A 16,951-nucleotide genomic window follows, 5' to 3' on the forward strand; every position below is an offset into this window, starting at 1 on the left:
AACTCTTATCTTACTTTGGAAAGAGAGATAGATCAGAATAATGTGACCCTAACCACAGCACACTGACAAACAGTTATCACTAACTATGCTTGCAAGAAAAGTAGTGTAAAAAGAAAACTCCAAGTTAGCAAACTAATAGGTAGAATTATAACAGAGTAGGCTACAGTTAATTAGCCGTAGAACAATAATATGTGACATGCAAGCTTTAAAACAGTATCCTGCCTATGCCACAATAATGTATAATGTGAGATATGAGCCCTCGACACACTAGAGTTGGATTTCCTAACACAGACCAACATTTACTGTACACCTTCTTTTGCTAGCAGACAATGTGGTAGTAAAATGTCTCAGACATGAGTCATATTGGCAAAAAAAATACAAGCAGTCAGTTTTAACATAATGGGGCAATCTCGCTTGTTGATGTCCTTGTCGAACTGACTCTTACTTCAGCACCCAGGTAGGCTCTCAGGTGATTTACAATCAAAATGTTCTTATGTCTGTTACCAATCCTCCAGGGAACACCCAGTGGGAATATTGGAAGCTGTCCTGGACAAATAGCGTAGAGTGGTGTGGTTGCATTGTGATGAGCTTAATCAATACTCTCATAAAACTGAGACTGCCCCAGTTTTTTTTACCCATAATAGTCATCTCTACAGGGCACAATGTTTAATGACTTGGCATATTTCACTTTTGTTCTAATAATTTTTTCTTTTTTTAAACATGGAGAGGGAGTTTATTTTTGATTAGTGTGCAACCAGAGAATAATTGAGCTCTACTTCCAACAGAGTAGAAATGTTTCTTGTGTTCCACTCTATCCCTACACACAGCACAAGGGCACACTGGATATGAATGGATGTATTATATCTACTACTAAATTATCCTTAGAGATTTCCAAATACTTATAGATATTCACAATTGGGGTAGATTAACACTGACACCTTGTTGTTTGGCGTTTATGAGTCAAGATGCAGTACAGAAAAGGTATTTGTGTAAATTATCATTATAATTGGTAGAATTGGTATTCCCAATGCAATGTGGACTGTGTAATGTGGAGTTTTAAAAATATTGTAATCTTTTTTGCATTTAATATGCTTAATCGTACTTTCAAATTCAAAACAAATTCTAGAGCTCTTGAGCCTGGTGCGTATCCATTAAAACATCCGGTTTCATTAGTGAATCTGTTTGCAAAAAGCAGACACTTCAATTATCACATATGACTCATGCACTTCAGAATGCCTTTTATGCATGAGCTGCTAATGGATTTTTGGCAAATTTCATATTTTCGTATTTGATATTTACATATTAGTTACAAGGCTGGTGACTTACAGAACCCCTAAAGCAATAAAAGAATGACCAATTGTAAGAAAAAAATATCATTACGATGTTAGAAAGGAAACAACTTTCTTTTTGTCCTTCAGGTGTCTGGAGCTTGAATCAGAAATATACCCATTACACACTTTACAAGAAATTAACATAAAATTGACAACAAATAGTACAGTTGGTACAGTATGTGAAGACATGTATACCAAATATATGACAGCAACATGTTATTGTGTGAAATAGCTTCATAGTTTTATCATACTATCGCAAATTGTAGGTTTATTAACTACCAGCCTCAGACAAATACCTAGTGGCTAGCTCTTGTTTGTTTTCCATGATTGTAGTTTTAGTTATATCCATCTGCAGAAAGGGCACTTGACAAAGTGGACAAGTTACGTAGTCTGACAAGATCTCATATTGTGCAGCCCTGTTTGTGCGTCTACAAGCTAGGGTAAGTACTGTATTTTGCACGTAAGATGTCTGATTATTGTGTTCACAGTGAACAGTGGAGACCCGTGAATTGTTTCTGAAAATCATTAGGGAAGAGCTTGGTTCTTACAGATGGCGAGCTGGGGTTGTGCCCTCTCTGGCAGTTGGGTCTGAGTAGGCCTTGTCTTTGTTTTGATATGGCTCATTCTTTTTGGCTCCACTCCACCTAAACAAACAAGGAAACACATCAGCTCAGTTCAGCTGTATCTTCTGGAGTTGTCCTTGCAAATACTGTATTGTAAGCTCCAGTCCTCCTCACCGCTGAAGATGAGAGAACAGCCGAGAAGACACAGGGAAGGACAGTTCTATTCTACGTTATACTGTACAGTAATTAACGTTTAACAGGAGACAGGTGTCAGTAGGATCTCATATTCATACATCACAGTTCAGCTTTTTTGTATGTGATCCAAGAATAACTTCATAGGATATGGATATCTGTGTATTCATCCTTTTTGGGGATTCTCAAATTATCACACTATAATTGTTTCACTGTTATAGTGACACTGCCTGTTATCTGAAACACATCAGCCCTCTTGACAGTCAGTAATTGGGAGTTTCCGAGGAATCAGTTAGCATACTATTAGCACAAGACCCTCCCCTCTGTTATCCAAGAAACTGTGTATTGTCGTAACAACGTGCTCTGAACACAGACAAATCAATCATTCAAATTATTTTACCAATAATGTCTGTTTCTATACAACCTATTGTGCGTTTGTATTGTGATGTATTTATATTGGCACCCATTCCTCAATTCCTCAGAGCACAAGAGTATAGCTTATCTGCTTGACTCATGAATACAAAAGACCGTGCCTTCAATATTGAATCCCACGGATAAAATACTGTGCAATGCTAATTCATCTTTCAATGCATTTAACATATTCTTTCTACAGCTCTGGTAACTGGCTTTTACCTGAGGCCAGCCTTGGCAGCTTGCTCTGGGTTTCACATTCACTGGCACAGGCCACAACAGGCTCAGACAGGGATTGGACAGGCTGGAGGAAGGTCACAATGGGATAAGGCACTGATTGGACGAGGGTAACAGATGTGTCGGACATGGAGTTTTGCATCCCCAGGAAGTGGTCCTTGGATGGCAGTCTCCATCGGGGTAAAGGGGACGGAGAGATCTCCTCGCTGGAGGAGGCAGGTGCACTGGGAGGGCTGAGGGACGGGTCAGGGGTGGATGCTGACTTGGGAAGGAGGTGCAGGATGGAAGAGAAGAAGGAGGTGGAGTCGGGGAGGGGGATGGTGCCAATGCCGCTGTCCAACGTTCGCATGTCGCGGCCAGAGCTCGGGGCACGAGGAGAACACATGATGGCGTCTGGGGAGGAGGGGGAACCGTGGGAGACACAGGGAAGGAAATAACATGGTGTGTTTATACACTGTTATTTCTGAAGGAGGCAGCAACAAGAGAGAAACTGAAGTGCATTACTAATACATGAGATGCTATATTACAACTGAAATTATTCTTGGTGAAAAATGTTTTGTTTTTCTGGATGTACAAAATATGCCATCTGTTATTCATGGGCAATGAATAATGATAACGAAACAAATGAATCAAATAATGAACAAATGTCGGCGACACTTGTAATATGTACAGTATAGCACTTCGTGCCTCATCAACATGAACTGAAATATCAGAGTGCACCATTACCAATTTACTTTTTCTGTCTGGTGAGATTTGATTGTCTCTTTCCCGCATGTCTCCTGTCAGTCCTCCAACATTGTCATTACCGTCAGCCGCATGAGGGGTTTTTAAAGCAGCCCCCAGTGTTGACACCACGACACCAACCGGCTTGAGCTGGGAGTTTCATAGCATTAATGCAACAGATGGTCGGGTTTCCTCGTTCAGACGAGGACAAGGTTCTCCATGAACACTAAGCAGATGGATAGCAGTTCAGTACAATCCAATTACAAGTGACTGTGAGGCAGAGTAATGATTCCTCGCTAATTAACACGATCCCAGAGAAGAGAACGCTCTCCGCAGACTGCTGGAATCAGACACTTAACGTTACTGTTGTTTATTTTAAAAATGTGCTTTTGTGACAGCGTGAGTAATTAAAAAATTGCAATTATTTCCTGTATTGGTTATGTTGTGAGAAGCAAAACTATTACAGATTAATTAAATTCACATTAACCTCACATCCAACTACTGAATAGGTAATATGCAGGGTATACTGTAGTGTAATTTATAATCTTGATGCCTGAAAATACCTCATAACTATTGTTGTTCTCCAGAAGAAGATACAGACTCACAACACTAAATTACACATCTCTTAATCCCCCATTGCTACCTCCACCCCCAATAGGAGTCTAACTCTACCCTTCAGCATCCATGACATTTCAATCCCTGTCAGTCCTGCTTACTTCTATAACTCTCACAAACACATCCTCTCTCAGGAATCCCAGCTCCTGATTCGTTATCAAATTACACAGTGTCGAATTTTGGATTTAATCTACCAACATCCTTTTTCTCGTTCTTAGCAACAACAGCTAAAACTAAAAACGTTGACGCATAACAGCTATTATCCCTCCGGTGGACTGGCACAGACCAAGACAGCAAAGACAGAGTTGTCATTTAAACCATCAAAGCTTTTCCCTTGTTATTATTTCTTCTCGCACAATTTTAACAAGCCTTTCCAGTTAAGTGCTTCATATATTTATATATTTACAGTATCGTCATACTTGTATTAACGGAAAACAAAACACAGGCTTCTTCAATGGTCTGGATGAAAGGGTTCCTCAAAACAGATGCACTGCTGACAGTTTCATAGATAATTGGTTGTCTTGATTTTGTTCGTTTAAAAAAGATGAATTGCTACTGTGTGAACTGAACACATTCAATGGTCAATTTCGAAAAGCTAAAACATAAAAATGTAGAAGAAACAAAATCCCATCATACAGAATCTTTTTTTTTTTAGGTAAGATAACAATGAATGGACCATTTCATTTCCTGCCACCTACAAAAAGGAACACTAAGGGCCAAATGAAAGGTGCAGATTACCAGCGCTATCGAGTGGCTGATCTTAAACTGGTGTATAACAAGGACCACATGTCTCGAGCCAGGCTGGCCATCGATCCTCCTCGACAAGGCCTTGGCCCTGGCTGTGGGGACGGCAGCTTTGTCTGATCTACATCAATGGGCCTAAAGGAATCGAAGACTGCCAGGAGAGGCACGCTAACACTTGTACAGTTCAATGCTGACAAACAGACAGACATGCTCCAGAGCTCATCTGACAACGTGGAAGTCATGGAACAGTCAACAGCCAGTGTTCTAACCCCACTGGTCTGTACAGCCAGTGTTCTAACCACACAGGTCTGTACAGCCAGTGTTCTAACCCCACAGGTCTGTACAGCCAGTGTTCTAACCCCACAGGTCTGTACAGCCAGTGTTCTAACCCCACTGGTCTGTACAGCCAGTGTTCTAACCCCACAGGTCTGTACAGCCAGTGTTCTAACCCCACAGGTCTGTACAGCCAGTGTTCTAACCCCACAAGTCTGTATAGCCAGTGTTCCAACCCCACAGGTCTGTACAGCCAGTGTTCTAACCCCACAGGTCTGTACAGCCAGTGTTCTAACCCCACAGGTCTGTATAGCCAGTGTTCTAACCCCACTGGTCTGTACAGCCAGTGTTCTAACCCCACTGGTCGGTGCAGCTGGTTGCAGTGTTGTAAATCATAATTATGCACACAGACAGATGGACAAATACATGTTTTTATAAACAGAAATTGTATTATAGTGCCTTGTACAGTTCTCTACAACCCTATTTAAAGGAAACATAAAATAGTTGATGATCAGGCTTAGTCTGTTTGTTTGCCTTAGAGTCTACTGTCTGAAAGTTATATTATACACACAAATATAGTGTCACTGTAATCCTGTGTGTTAAATAATTTATGCTACCCCAAGCCATTTATCTACAGTAATCCAGTTTGCCATCGTCTCTAAATGGCCGAGTCAAGTGAATGATGTTTTATTGCTGAAAACCAGCAACAATGTAGAAAGCCCTTTTGGGTTGTAAGGACAAGCAATGGGCGCTGGAAATGTTCAGGGATCACAGCTGTAGAGCAAAGATTTTTATGTGTCCGTAAATTCATTTAATTGGAAGCCTATTGAAATGTCACAGAGGTGATTAAAAGACACAGACACTATGAATTTTCTTTTTGGCACTTCTGACAACTCTTAAGCAGAAGTAACATAATAAATTTCTTCTTAGCCATCAGAGTGAGTAGAGTACCCACAATTTATATCCAACAGAAATGTCTGAAATGTAATCTAAACTAGACATTTGCACCTGAAGTATTGCATACACACAACAGTCCCAATGACTGTTGTTATTTCTTCAAAATATTTTTATTTATAATTTATAGAGAATGTGACATGGACATGTCTGTACTGTAAGTCACATGACACAGCAGGCAGCAGGCCCTGCTGGCATCCTATGCATTGGATGTTTCCAACGCAGTGGATGCAAACTGACAGTTATTACAAATGTATGAGAAAACTTTACATCTCTCTCACCCTATAATTCATGTTTTAAGACTAACTGACATCCATTAAAAAGAGAAGACAGGGAGAAGAGATACATGATGGCCTTCATCTGTCGTCATTTGGTGGCTTCAAAGAAAGTTTCTAAGTTCAAACATTTAAAGGATGTTTTGAATGTCTTACTTATGACCGGATCCTGGCTTGGGGTTTTCAAAGCAGCTCCATGTTCATCCTCGGGTCTGAGATTAACCTTCTGCTTCTTCATCTGTTGGAAGAGGAGAAAAGAAACAATCATGACCTCGTACCTTGCTGGTGTGGACTCATGGGATTAGTGGGTTTGGGGGCGAGCGTGGGCAGCAGGTGCTTGGCTCTGTGGCGTAAATGTGAAACATCAAAAGTATCATGAGCGTGGACAGATGACTGAATTATTGACTTAAACTTGTTTACAGTATGTTTTACTGCCAAGGGGACATGGGTGTGTGTACCAGTCAACAGTACAGACCAATGTTCAAGCAGATAATTAAATATTGAGTAAGTCTTCATTTTGATTCAGGACGATTAAAGATTATTTCTTTGAACTTTCAGCCGTCTAGACTAGTCTGGTGATGCAGCAGATCAAATGGTATCTCATTCTCAAGAACATCACAACAACGGCCGTTTAATGTTTGTTTAGCCTATGTTTATTACAATAACTTTGATAAGTATCCAGAAACCGGAAATTATTTCTTCAAGAATCATCTTTCATTCATTCTTCTCTCAATCCGGACCAATGTGATGTGGTCACCACACTTCACTCCTCATTACAGAATCAAAATGACAAATTACATGATCCTATGTGCCAGATATGAGCATTTCTTTGGTATTTTCAGCTTTTTTCCAAGGTCAAAACTGTACTTTTTTATTATAATGAGAAAAGATTTATGTATAATGATAATAATGTGATCTTCCACGTTAACTGGCTCTACCTTTGCATCCCCAGAGATGTCTGTGTGTCCGTCCGTCTCAACGTGAATCGGGGCTCCGGGGACTGGCATGGACAGACACTGGCGCACTGCATCATGGGACTCTCGTCTCCCCACAGAGCTGAAAGAAAAATGCTCTTCATCCACCTGCCATAATCTCAGTATTCGATATTGACTCAACATGCCCTGGGTGTTCCAGCTGATAAATGACACAATTCCTCTTGCACCCTCAGTGCAATGCTTTAAAGCTGTCTCAGGTCTTAGAGGAGTGATGTCTGGGAGCTCTTCATATAAATGGCCTGGGTTATCTGGGGTGGTCAATCACTCCGTGGCTGACGGCGAACAAACTGTTTGACCAGGTCAAGACAGAAGTGAAGTGTGACTCAAACTAGAGAATTAAATGATGCGCAGGACATCGCCTAATAAAACGAGAGTGACAGGACTCATAAAAGTGCGTACCGTGTAGGCTGAGGACTTACTGCAACGGCCTGGGTTCGAATCCGGACCGGGCCCTTTGCTGCATGTCTTCCCCCCTCTCTCTCTCTCCCTGCCTTTCCTGTCACACTTCACTTAAAAACTATCTAATAAAGCATGAAAATGCCCCCCAAAATATTAAAGAAGTCTTACCTTTCTTTTCCATCGCTTTTTCTCCTCTCTTTCTTCTTGTCTGTCTTTGCCTGCTTTCCACCCAAAAGAGATCCGATCTTGTGTTCCTTCTTCTCCTCTTTCACCTTAGAAAGATCTCCCTTTTTACCACTCGGAGCAGGAAGCTTGCTCTTCCGGAAGCCGAACCAGTTGGCCAACGACAACCCAGATTTCGGCTTCGTTTCATTTGTTCTGTCCTGCTCTTGTGACTTCTGCAAGTTCTTCTCTATTCCCAGCATCACCTTCTCCTCGATCGTGGTGATGGTGGTTTGTCTCTCGAATTCTCCAGGAACAGGTTCTCCAAAGGCGCTGGACAGTTGCTGTTCAATCTGAACCCGGTTGGCTTGTTCTCTCTGGTGTTTCAAACTAAACCTATCATTGGAAGCTCCCAAATGAGAAGGAATTGGTAAGCCCTCTTCGATCAAAAAATTGTTCAACAGCGATCTGTTCATTGGACAATGGTAGCTATTGGAGCAGCTCATGCTTCCTTGGAACACATCGCCGAGAGAGTTCAACGAGCTTCCTGAGTGAGTCTTAATCTGGGTGCGGACCTTTCTGGACCTGCTAACATTCGGTCGGTCCATGTAGCGCGCTCCAAAGCTCTGGCTTCGAGCTTTGGCTCCATTCATGCCCATGACCGGTTTGAGAGGCGGTCTGGTGGACACTGACACGGACCTCTTGAAAAGCCAGCCCTCCTCGTCAAACCCCCAATCCAGCATGGTCCCGGTCTCGACCGCGGGCGGAGCTACAGGAGGCTCAGAGTCCAGCGAGCTGCAACGCGTCTCGATCTTCCGCTCGGCTTTAGCCTTGGCTACGGCCGCGTTCACGCCGGGCAGCATCTGACAGGAGTGTGCTTTGAGGTTGAATGCCTGCACCGCTTTTGAACGACGCGCACTGTTGCTTTCGTTTTGGTCACGCCTCCCCAGGACGAGGAAGGTGTTGGCTTGCATCGGAGACGTTTCTGGAGCTTTGCCACCAACAGGAAGGGCTGTCTTCACGGCCCTGGAGATGGAGAGGTGAGGGTTATTTATGATCCCAAGGCAGACAGAGGAACCCTGGGGTGAGACTTCAGGAGCCTGCTGATCACCCATTCCCTGCTGACAAATCACCACGTTTTGAACATAGTTTTCCTCGTGTGAAGTCAACCTGTTGTTGGATAACTGGGTGGAGTCGGCTTCGTTGGATTCTTGTAACGTATGGTGAACCTTTGAAGGAACACGTTTAGGAGAAGCGCCCATTTTTGGGGCCTTGTGGCGAGCGTCCTGAGTTTTGATGGGGACTTGGGTTTGCATGTGTTTAACGGGTGATTGCTGGACTGCTTGAGGTTTGTTGCCGTTAGTAGCTGCTTTCGCACCGTTTGCGGTTTGAACTGCAGGCTTGTGTGCTTGAGGTAAAGAGTCGTATCCTGATCTGACTAGTAAGGACGTAGTTCGGCCGGGTGGCAGGGGAGGGGAGGGGGATCTGAGGCCGGGATGGGGAGTGGTGGAGGGCTGGTCTTGGCATCTCTGTTTGAGAGGAGAGTTAGGTAAATTGTTTGAGGTAGGGCCTTTTGGAGCAGAGTCATTTCTCGAGGGTAGTTTGGAGGCAGGCTGAAGTGCCTTGGAAGGGCTCTTGGGGCCATCAGTAAAACCTGGATCCTTGAATGTTTTTGATTGTTTCACCGCTGAAAGGGATCCTTGTCCTGCAGTCTCCACACAGCCCAAGATGGCTGGCCCAGCGGTATTCCCAATTTTCTCGGCCATCTGTTGAGATACCTTAGAGCTGCTTTGGACCTTGGTGAAATTGGACTTTGCACTAGGAATGTTGTGTACAAGAGGGTTTGAGCGGCCTTTGGGCCTGTGGTGAACCTTAATCAGCTTTTGATGAAGGGGCGAGTGCAGCTGCTTGGGCTGTTCCGGGCCTCCATCTGCACTCTTGCTCCTGAGAATGAAGGCCTTCCTTGCCGAATCACAAGCCTGGGGCTTGGGTTTCCTTTGAGGGGACTCCAAGATGGTATAGTCCTTCGTGTCGGCTGGAACATGGTTGGCCTTCTCCCTGTAGTGAGGCATGTCCATCGAGGCGCTGCGCTGTCTGGCCTCACTGGCCCAGCTCAAAACCTGAGCCGCAGTGTGCTGAATCGGCAGACTCATGTCTCTAGCCCCGGCTTGTTTGTCCGCAACTCTGCTTTGCTGCTGCTTGACGAGATCAAGCCTAGACTTGCGTTCACCAGACCTGCTTTGGCCTCCGTCTTTCTCCTTCCACTTTTTAAAGACAGGTCGCTCGCTAGTTTCTCCCTGATCTGAGTTATGTGGTTTGCAGGAGTGGGCGGAGCTCTCGGTTAGGCTGACGGCAGGTATGAGAGTGGGGTCCTCGGGGAAGACGTTCTCTGTGACAGTCGACAGGAAGTTTCCGGAGCTCCCTGTGAGTTTCACCGGCTCCTCTGAGGATGAGCCGTCCGGGGAGCGGGCTTTGCCGTACGATGCTCCTGATCCGGATTCACCAGCGTCCTCTGGTGAAGGACTCTCTTTCGACGATGTGTCACCAGACTGAGGTGGGTCATCGTCTGCGTCGTCCGAGTCTGAGGGTAAGGCGGGGACTTCTGCTCCTGGCTTGAAGGTCTTCGCCTTCGTCACCGCCAGTTTAGGAACCATCCCCTGTGGCCCACATTTAACCCCCAAAGAGTATATTCCCTCGTTGGAGGTCATGCAGTCTTTATAATGGGACGTGGGGACCAGGAAGGAAGCCTCCTTGGGGCTGCGCATCTGCAGCCTCTTCAGGCCCTTGAGAATGTGGCCCTCCTTCCATCCTAGATCCGGCTGCTCTGACGGGACGGTGGAGTGGTTGCTGGACACAGAACCGGCACTCATCCTCTTCTCCCGACTTAGGGCACACTGTCGAAAGCAAGAGCAAAAGCCATAAATGCAGTGTTTTTGTGTGTGTGAAGAAAGAGAGAGAGCCTCTGAACTAAAATGAGTAACATGACATTAGGTGTTGCATGACTGCACATGCCTTACACAGCGTGTTTAATAAGGATATCAGGAAGACATACTGCTTATTGCTAAGAAACTGCTTAAAACATATCTTTGTGTCCCCACGTCCTTTTACGATTTTTAATTGTTAATTGACTGTTATTGTACATTATGTTGTAAGACCGTGATTATAATGTTATAATGCGGCTCTTTGAGCGCAAGAAAGGCGCATTACAAATAAAACATATTATTCCCGTTGTCATTAGTATGATACCTGCTTGGAGGAGCCCCGCCCGTCGGTCCAGGTGTGTGAGCCGCTGGAGTATTCGCTCCCTGCGCTGGACAGAGAGACCTCACTGCTGCTGCAGCTGCTGCGAGGGCAGGTGAGGCTCAGCAGGCTGGGCCATCTTCCGGAGGGAGTTCCTGCTTTCCCATTCCTCTGGGCCTCCTGGAAGCACACCATCACTGGGATTAGTCTTGAGGAACAAGCTGTTGTAACCGTGCTGAATGATGTCACTAGGATTATCAGTCTCCAGCAACAAGCTAATGTAACTGTGCTGATTTTTGTTGTTGATCAATAAAGCATCATATGTTAGATGTTATTTACTTTCATTGGTTGAGGAGGCGCACGTGGAGATGAGGGAGAGAAATAAAGGACGAGTTGTAAATTTAGGATCATTGTCACACGGCGGCATTGGTCTTGTGGACTAACACCTGGGTTTCCAGACAACAGACGCTAAACATAGAAGAAGCAGGACTGAAAATCTAAGTCCACTCGCAGGACCTACAGAATGGTGATACTCACAGGGTGAAGCAAAACTCAAGTAAGAGGCCCACTCCTGCCTGCTGTCTAACAGGACCTGCTCTGACTCCTGCCTGCTGTCTAACAGGACCTGCTCTGACTCCCCTAGGTGGGAGAAATCGATGCCCAGAAAGAACACTTGTGTCACATACGGTTTGTCGACCTGTTTTTCAAGGCAGATAATCTCCAGTTCAACAAGGATACAATATATATATGTGTACATACAACATACAGACAGTATATGTATGTAACAATTACGTTACGCAAAAAAAGTAGCAGGTGGAAAATCTCCATGAAGAGGAACTCCACTAAAACTATGCCCCAATGAATGTAGCTATCTCTTCTTTCACAAGGCAATCTTTGTGTTTTCACTCACAAAAGGTCTTCCATTTCATTCAATAGACACTTTTCTCTTTACTGGAAAACACAGAACACAAGTGGAGATAGTTCCCTATGGTGGTCTATTTGTATTTGTCACAGCGCACAAATAATCAATATGCTGAATACATCGCTGTCTCTTTCCATCCAAAGGATAATTGAGGAAAGGAATGACATTTTCTGCTCCACTGGCTAGAGGAACCTCACTCTTTAATGTGGTTATTCACTTTTCTCTGTGGAGACAGATAAGCCTGAGTATCTTATTATTACGTATTATTATCTACAAGGTCAGCTGAATTTTTTGGGTTTTAAATCTTCTCACAATCTTCGCAGTCAAAAGATGTGCAACCCACTGAGTAATTTGCCTCTTTGTGTTTCAGGAAGTCACTGATATTTCCCAAGTTTGAGCGTTATAAATGTGATAAGTATTCCCACTGTGGACTGTGGGATTCAGGTCCGTTCCTCCTCTGTCTCTCTGGCTGGAAGCACAAGACCTTGGCTTCCATAAAGAAGGCTTCTTTATCTAACCTTTCAGGGAATGTGAATCATGCTGTTGCAATTGGAATTCCTGTAAGTGAACGAAGCCAGGGAGTTTTGCTCCTGTGAGAGTCGATCTAACTATGCTGCTATGCTGTGTCTCTCAGCATCATCTCAGTATCACTGCCATGGAGACCGTGTCTGCACAGCCTCTTAGAAGGATTGTTAGTGTGGCAATTTCCAGCAAAGAGACACCACTAACCGAATGGCAGAGGTGGAATTAGTAATTGTAGCTCTCACCGGGGAACAGAGTAGTCTAAAAAGCAGCACTCGTTTCAGGCTGAATCTTTGGTACTATAGAGTTTATCTGAAAGACAATTCACAACCAATTCTATAGTGGGGATTGTCAAATGAGTGGACGGTGTTGCGCCAGCATGCTTAAATGCTGTATGCATCCTGTCCTGTGCCCATTTAAGATAGGTGTGCTATGAACCTTTTCCTAAATAGCATTGATCTCTGCTATAGAGGAGCCATTGCCAGCTTTTCTCTCAAAGTCATTAGTGTCATCTGTTAGCAATAATTAATGTGAATAGACAATAATTGCATCAGGGATCTGGGGACCTCAGTAATTTGGTCCATTCATTGATATTCACCTAGTATGTGATGATCAGCTCCATTCTTCATTTCACATGCACTGCGGAAGACTGCTGAACCAAAGCTTGTTTCAGTGGATTAATCTGGGAACTAATTACAGTTAGGAAGTTGAAGAGTTTCAATGAGATTATGTACAACTGATAGTCTTAACAAAACATTATTTTGGAAAGACACTGTAAGTCAAGGGCGACGTCAGTGCAAGTGGAGAACGCTTTTTTTTTCTCTCCTCTGCCCAAATCTCAACTTCTTTAAGTGGAATTTGGAGTGGGGAGACATATTAAATGTGTTGCAATGCCATCGGATTCCTTTGAGCAGGATTCACAATCAACTCATTTATAAAGTAGAAAGTCTTCATTGCTTTCATGCTCTCATAACATTTGGAGGAGGCAAACCCTGAGAAAAACACAGCACAGGTCTGATCCATTAAAATAATTGCATTCGTCATAAGACTAAAATCAATATAGAACTGCTTTTATTCTTTACAGCACTTTAATACTTAGCATGTGCCCTTTACCCGAACCCAGACCTTGCTTTTATTTTGTACCTTATGTAATGAATAAAGTTCCACTGTGCAAGCGCAGAACAGGTTACAGTACAAATAACCTTTTATATCACCAGGGTCAAACAGCAGCACAGACAGTAGATAGAAGAGATGTCAGTCTAATAAAGAAGATGTGGACTAGTCTGTGTTTAAAGGTTTGCAGTCTGGTGTCAGACTGATAGAAAAGCACAGGTCCTTCTTGACCATGAACTCAGTCTTTGAGGACAAAACAGAAACATATATCCATGCTGGTGCCTTGTGTGTTTTGTGCCCATCGATAAAGTGAAAAGCAACAAAAACTGTGTGGATGGTCTAAGCACAGGGTGAAAAAATGAGAAACTTTCTGTATGTTAGAATCTTGTAGCGGAGGAATCTTTGTTGCATATAAATACTGTGTTCAACCCACTGCAATCATTATCTGATGTAGAGTTGAAGTTTTGTGGAGCAAAGAAATCTTTTATGAAGAATGTATTATAAGAAACCTATTATAACCTATGTGAAATAATAGATTCTCCTATATGAATATTGTGAAACTCTCTGAAGGAACAGAGGTTACATCTTCCATTCTTGGAACATGTATGATTGACAATCTCTAATTGGCCAGTATTATGACATAATCGACGGGTATGTACTGCATATCATCATTTGATTATTGAACTCTACTATGTTCAATAAAAAAAACGTCATTATCACCAAAGTGTTTCAAATAGAGTACATGTTACAGTAAGACACCATGATTTATCCACCATGATGAATCTAAAAATGTTTCTCGTCATCCTATGAAGCTGACCTTCCTACGGTGTCCTCCATTCCTGTTTTGTCCTCTCTGGTGGGTCTAATGACTCTCTCCGCTGTCATTTACCTCTGTGTCCCCCGAGGCTGTGGTGCCGTGGTGCCGTGGTGCCCAGCCATGTGTTCATCCATACTCCCTTTGCACCCTTCACCTGCACCCTCCAACACTCAGCTCCTACCCTCTCTCATCTACTCTCCTCCTTTATCCCTCCCTCTCTCCATCGCTCTCCCCCTCCCTCCCTCTCTCTTTATCCCTCTCTGTCTTTGTCTCTCTCTCCCTCCCTCTCCCTCTCTCCCTCCCTCTCCCTCTATCCCCCTCCCTCCCTCTTTATCCATCTCTCTCTCTGTCTCTCTTCCTCCCTCTCCCTCTGTCCCCCTCCCTCCCTCTTTATCCATCTCTCTCTCTGTCTCTCTTCCTCCCTCTCCCTCTATCCCCCTCCCTCCCTCTTTATCCATCTCTCTCTCCATCTCTATCCCTCCCTCTCTCTTTATCCCTCTCTCTCTGTCTCTCTTCCTCTCTCTCCCTCCCTCTCCCTCTATCCTCCTCCCTCTCTCCATCTCTCTTTCCCTGCCTCTATTTTTCCCTCTCTCTCTCCCTCTGTAGCTCTGTGCTGTCGCTCGCCCGGGCTGTAATTAGGCTGCGATGCTGTTCATTTTTCTATTTTTGCACCAGGCAGAGATGAGGGGAGTGCCAGGGCCTGCTGGTCTGGGAAGCCAGCAGATCAAGCTGGAACCTGGCTGGGCACTCGCTGCCTGCACATGCTCACTTCCATGCTGGTCAAGATGATATTCTTACTTGTTCTCATACACCCCCCAGCCCCTCCAACCCCCCCTCCTCATCAAACTTTTTATTGGGGGTACACAGTTCTTACACAGACCCTGCATACTATGTTGACAAATATTGTCTTTTTGAGATTTTTAACTCTTTTTACTTTTTAACTTGAGTGTTTTTTACTGATTACATAATTATTTTTTATTTGTAATGCACTTTATATTTAGGTAAAATCTGTGCTACAGGTTACATGTCTGATATATGCTGGTAAAGTACTGATGTGAAATGTCTTGTGTAGCCAGGTATTAAATATTTATGAGGAACATGAAAGTATGGACTAGATTCTATGTAGGTCTTTCACTTGAAAAGACCAACCATTTAAAGGTCCTATTATTTTAGTTTTGAGCGCGGCGTCATGCTGCACACACCAAGCTAGAGGAGGCTGTATGACGCGAGATGCACCTTGCTTCACTAACAACCTCCGAGAATCAAAGTCTAGTATGCACCGTTCTTGAGCGGAACCTCGACGCTCAGAAGCCGCAGCCTCTCCCCCGAGTTGAAAAACAAAAACTCGATTTCAATAATTCATACATCATTGGCTCCATGTTGCCTCGCAATTTTGAAAGAAGCTCCATCTGGCCTCTCGTCAGTCCACCCGGTGGCTAGCATCTGCTCCCCCCCCGGCTCCTCCACCCCCCCCTCCTCCCCCCCCCCCGAGGGCTTCACCGCCAGTGATGGGAGTAATAAGGTGACCTGTGTTTCAGTTCAGAGGGCTCTCTGCAGCTGGCAGAAGAGAAATCTCATGAGCCTTAATGGAGTCCAGGACATGGAGTCTGAGAAGCAGTCTCCAGCAGTTATGCACTCCGAGCAGGCTCGTCTTGATAAACACCTTCTCCACTAGGTCTCAGGCTGCAATACCACGTTCATTATCCAGGCACGGCCAGGAGCATTTGGTATTGAAGTGAGGCTCGAGCAGAAGAGTCATCATGGCCAGCCATATGAGCAGGTGCGTTTTGGATGAAACATATTGTATATGTGTTTGTTAGGGACTTTTGATATGAGGGACTTTTGATTTGTGGGACACTCTTTGGGAAAGGAGACATGATTGATGACTTGAATAAAGAAGGATTCTGTTTGTGTCACCTTTTTTTCCTGCCTCTTTCTCTTTTTGCTTTTAACTTTTCAATCGACTTCAAACTGTTTTATTTTGCCTTCAAACTGGGTCTCAAACCAGCTAGCCCTGACCACACGTTTATTGCAAACAAAAATGGAACACTCCCTGCTGGCCTCAGAAACGATACATTTATTGTTATTTACGTAAAAATCTCCTATTCACATTAATATTTCAAATTGAAACCCCAAAAGTGCCCATCACAGGTATATTAAATAGCTCTTACACCTAACACACAACTCAAGCTAGTCTTGATATACCCAGAGAAGGAGGCTTGCCAGTCACTCTGCGAGAGACCCGCGTCTCTCCCGCAAGTGTATCTAGGGAACGACGCTGAGCGATATCTGCCACATCATCATGTTCGGCCCCTGTCACATATCCATATCTGTCTGCTGTGTTGAATCAAAACAGCTCCAGGCTAAATAATATGCTAACGTCTCAGTCGGCTACAGTGACTCGCACGTCCCTCCTCAGCCTTCCGTGAGGTTCTTACAGCTGAAGCACTACTGTGTTGCTAA

At 44.1% G+C, this 16,951-nt stretch overlaps 1 protein-coding gene across 1 annotated transcript in view; it reads right to left on the bottom strand.

Annotated features, from left to right (window-relative positions):
• LOC134017087 (nck-associated protein 5-like) overlaps positions 1–16,951 on the bottom strand; it is a 38,059-nt gene that overhangs the window by 2,359 nt on the left and 18,749 nt on the right. Inside the window, exons 8-13 of the mRNA XM_062456392.1 lie at positions 11,121–11,294; positions 7,881–10,768; positions 7,257–7,374; positions 6,475–6,556; positions 2,720–3,127; positions 1,880–1,975 (exon numbers count right to left, since the gene is read on the bottom strand). Of these exons, the coding sequence (XP_062312376.1) occupies positions 1,880–1,975; positions 2,720–3,127; positions 6,475–6,556; positions 7,257–7,374; positions 7,881–10,768; positions 11,121–11,294 (3,766 nt within the window). The remainder of the gene's footprint in view (positions 1–1,879; positions 1,976–2,719; positions 3,128–6,474; positions 6,557–7,256; positions 7,375–7,880; positions 10,769–11,120; positions 11,295–16,951) is intronic.

The sequence above is a fragment of the Osmerus eperlanus genome, chromosome 3 (assembly GCF_963692335.1).
Source record: "Osmerus eperlanus chromosome 3, fOsmEpe2.1, whole genome shotgun sequence".
Taxonomy (NCBI): Eukaryota; Metazoa; Chordata; class Actinopteri; order Osmeriformes; family Osmeridae; genus Osmerus; species Osmerus eperlanus.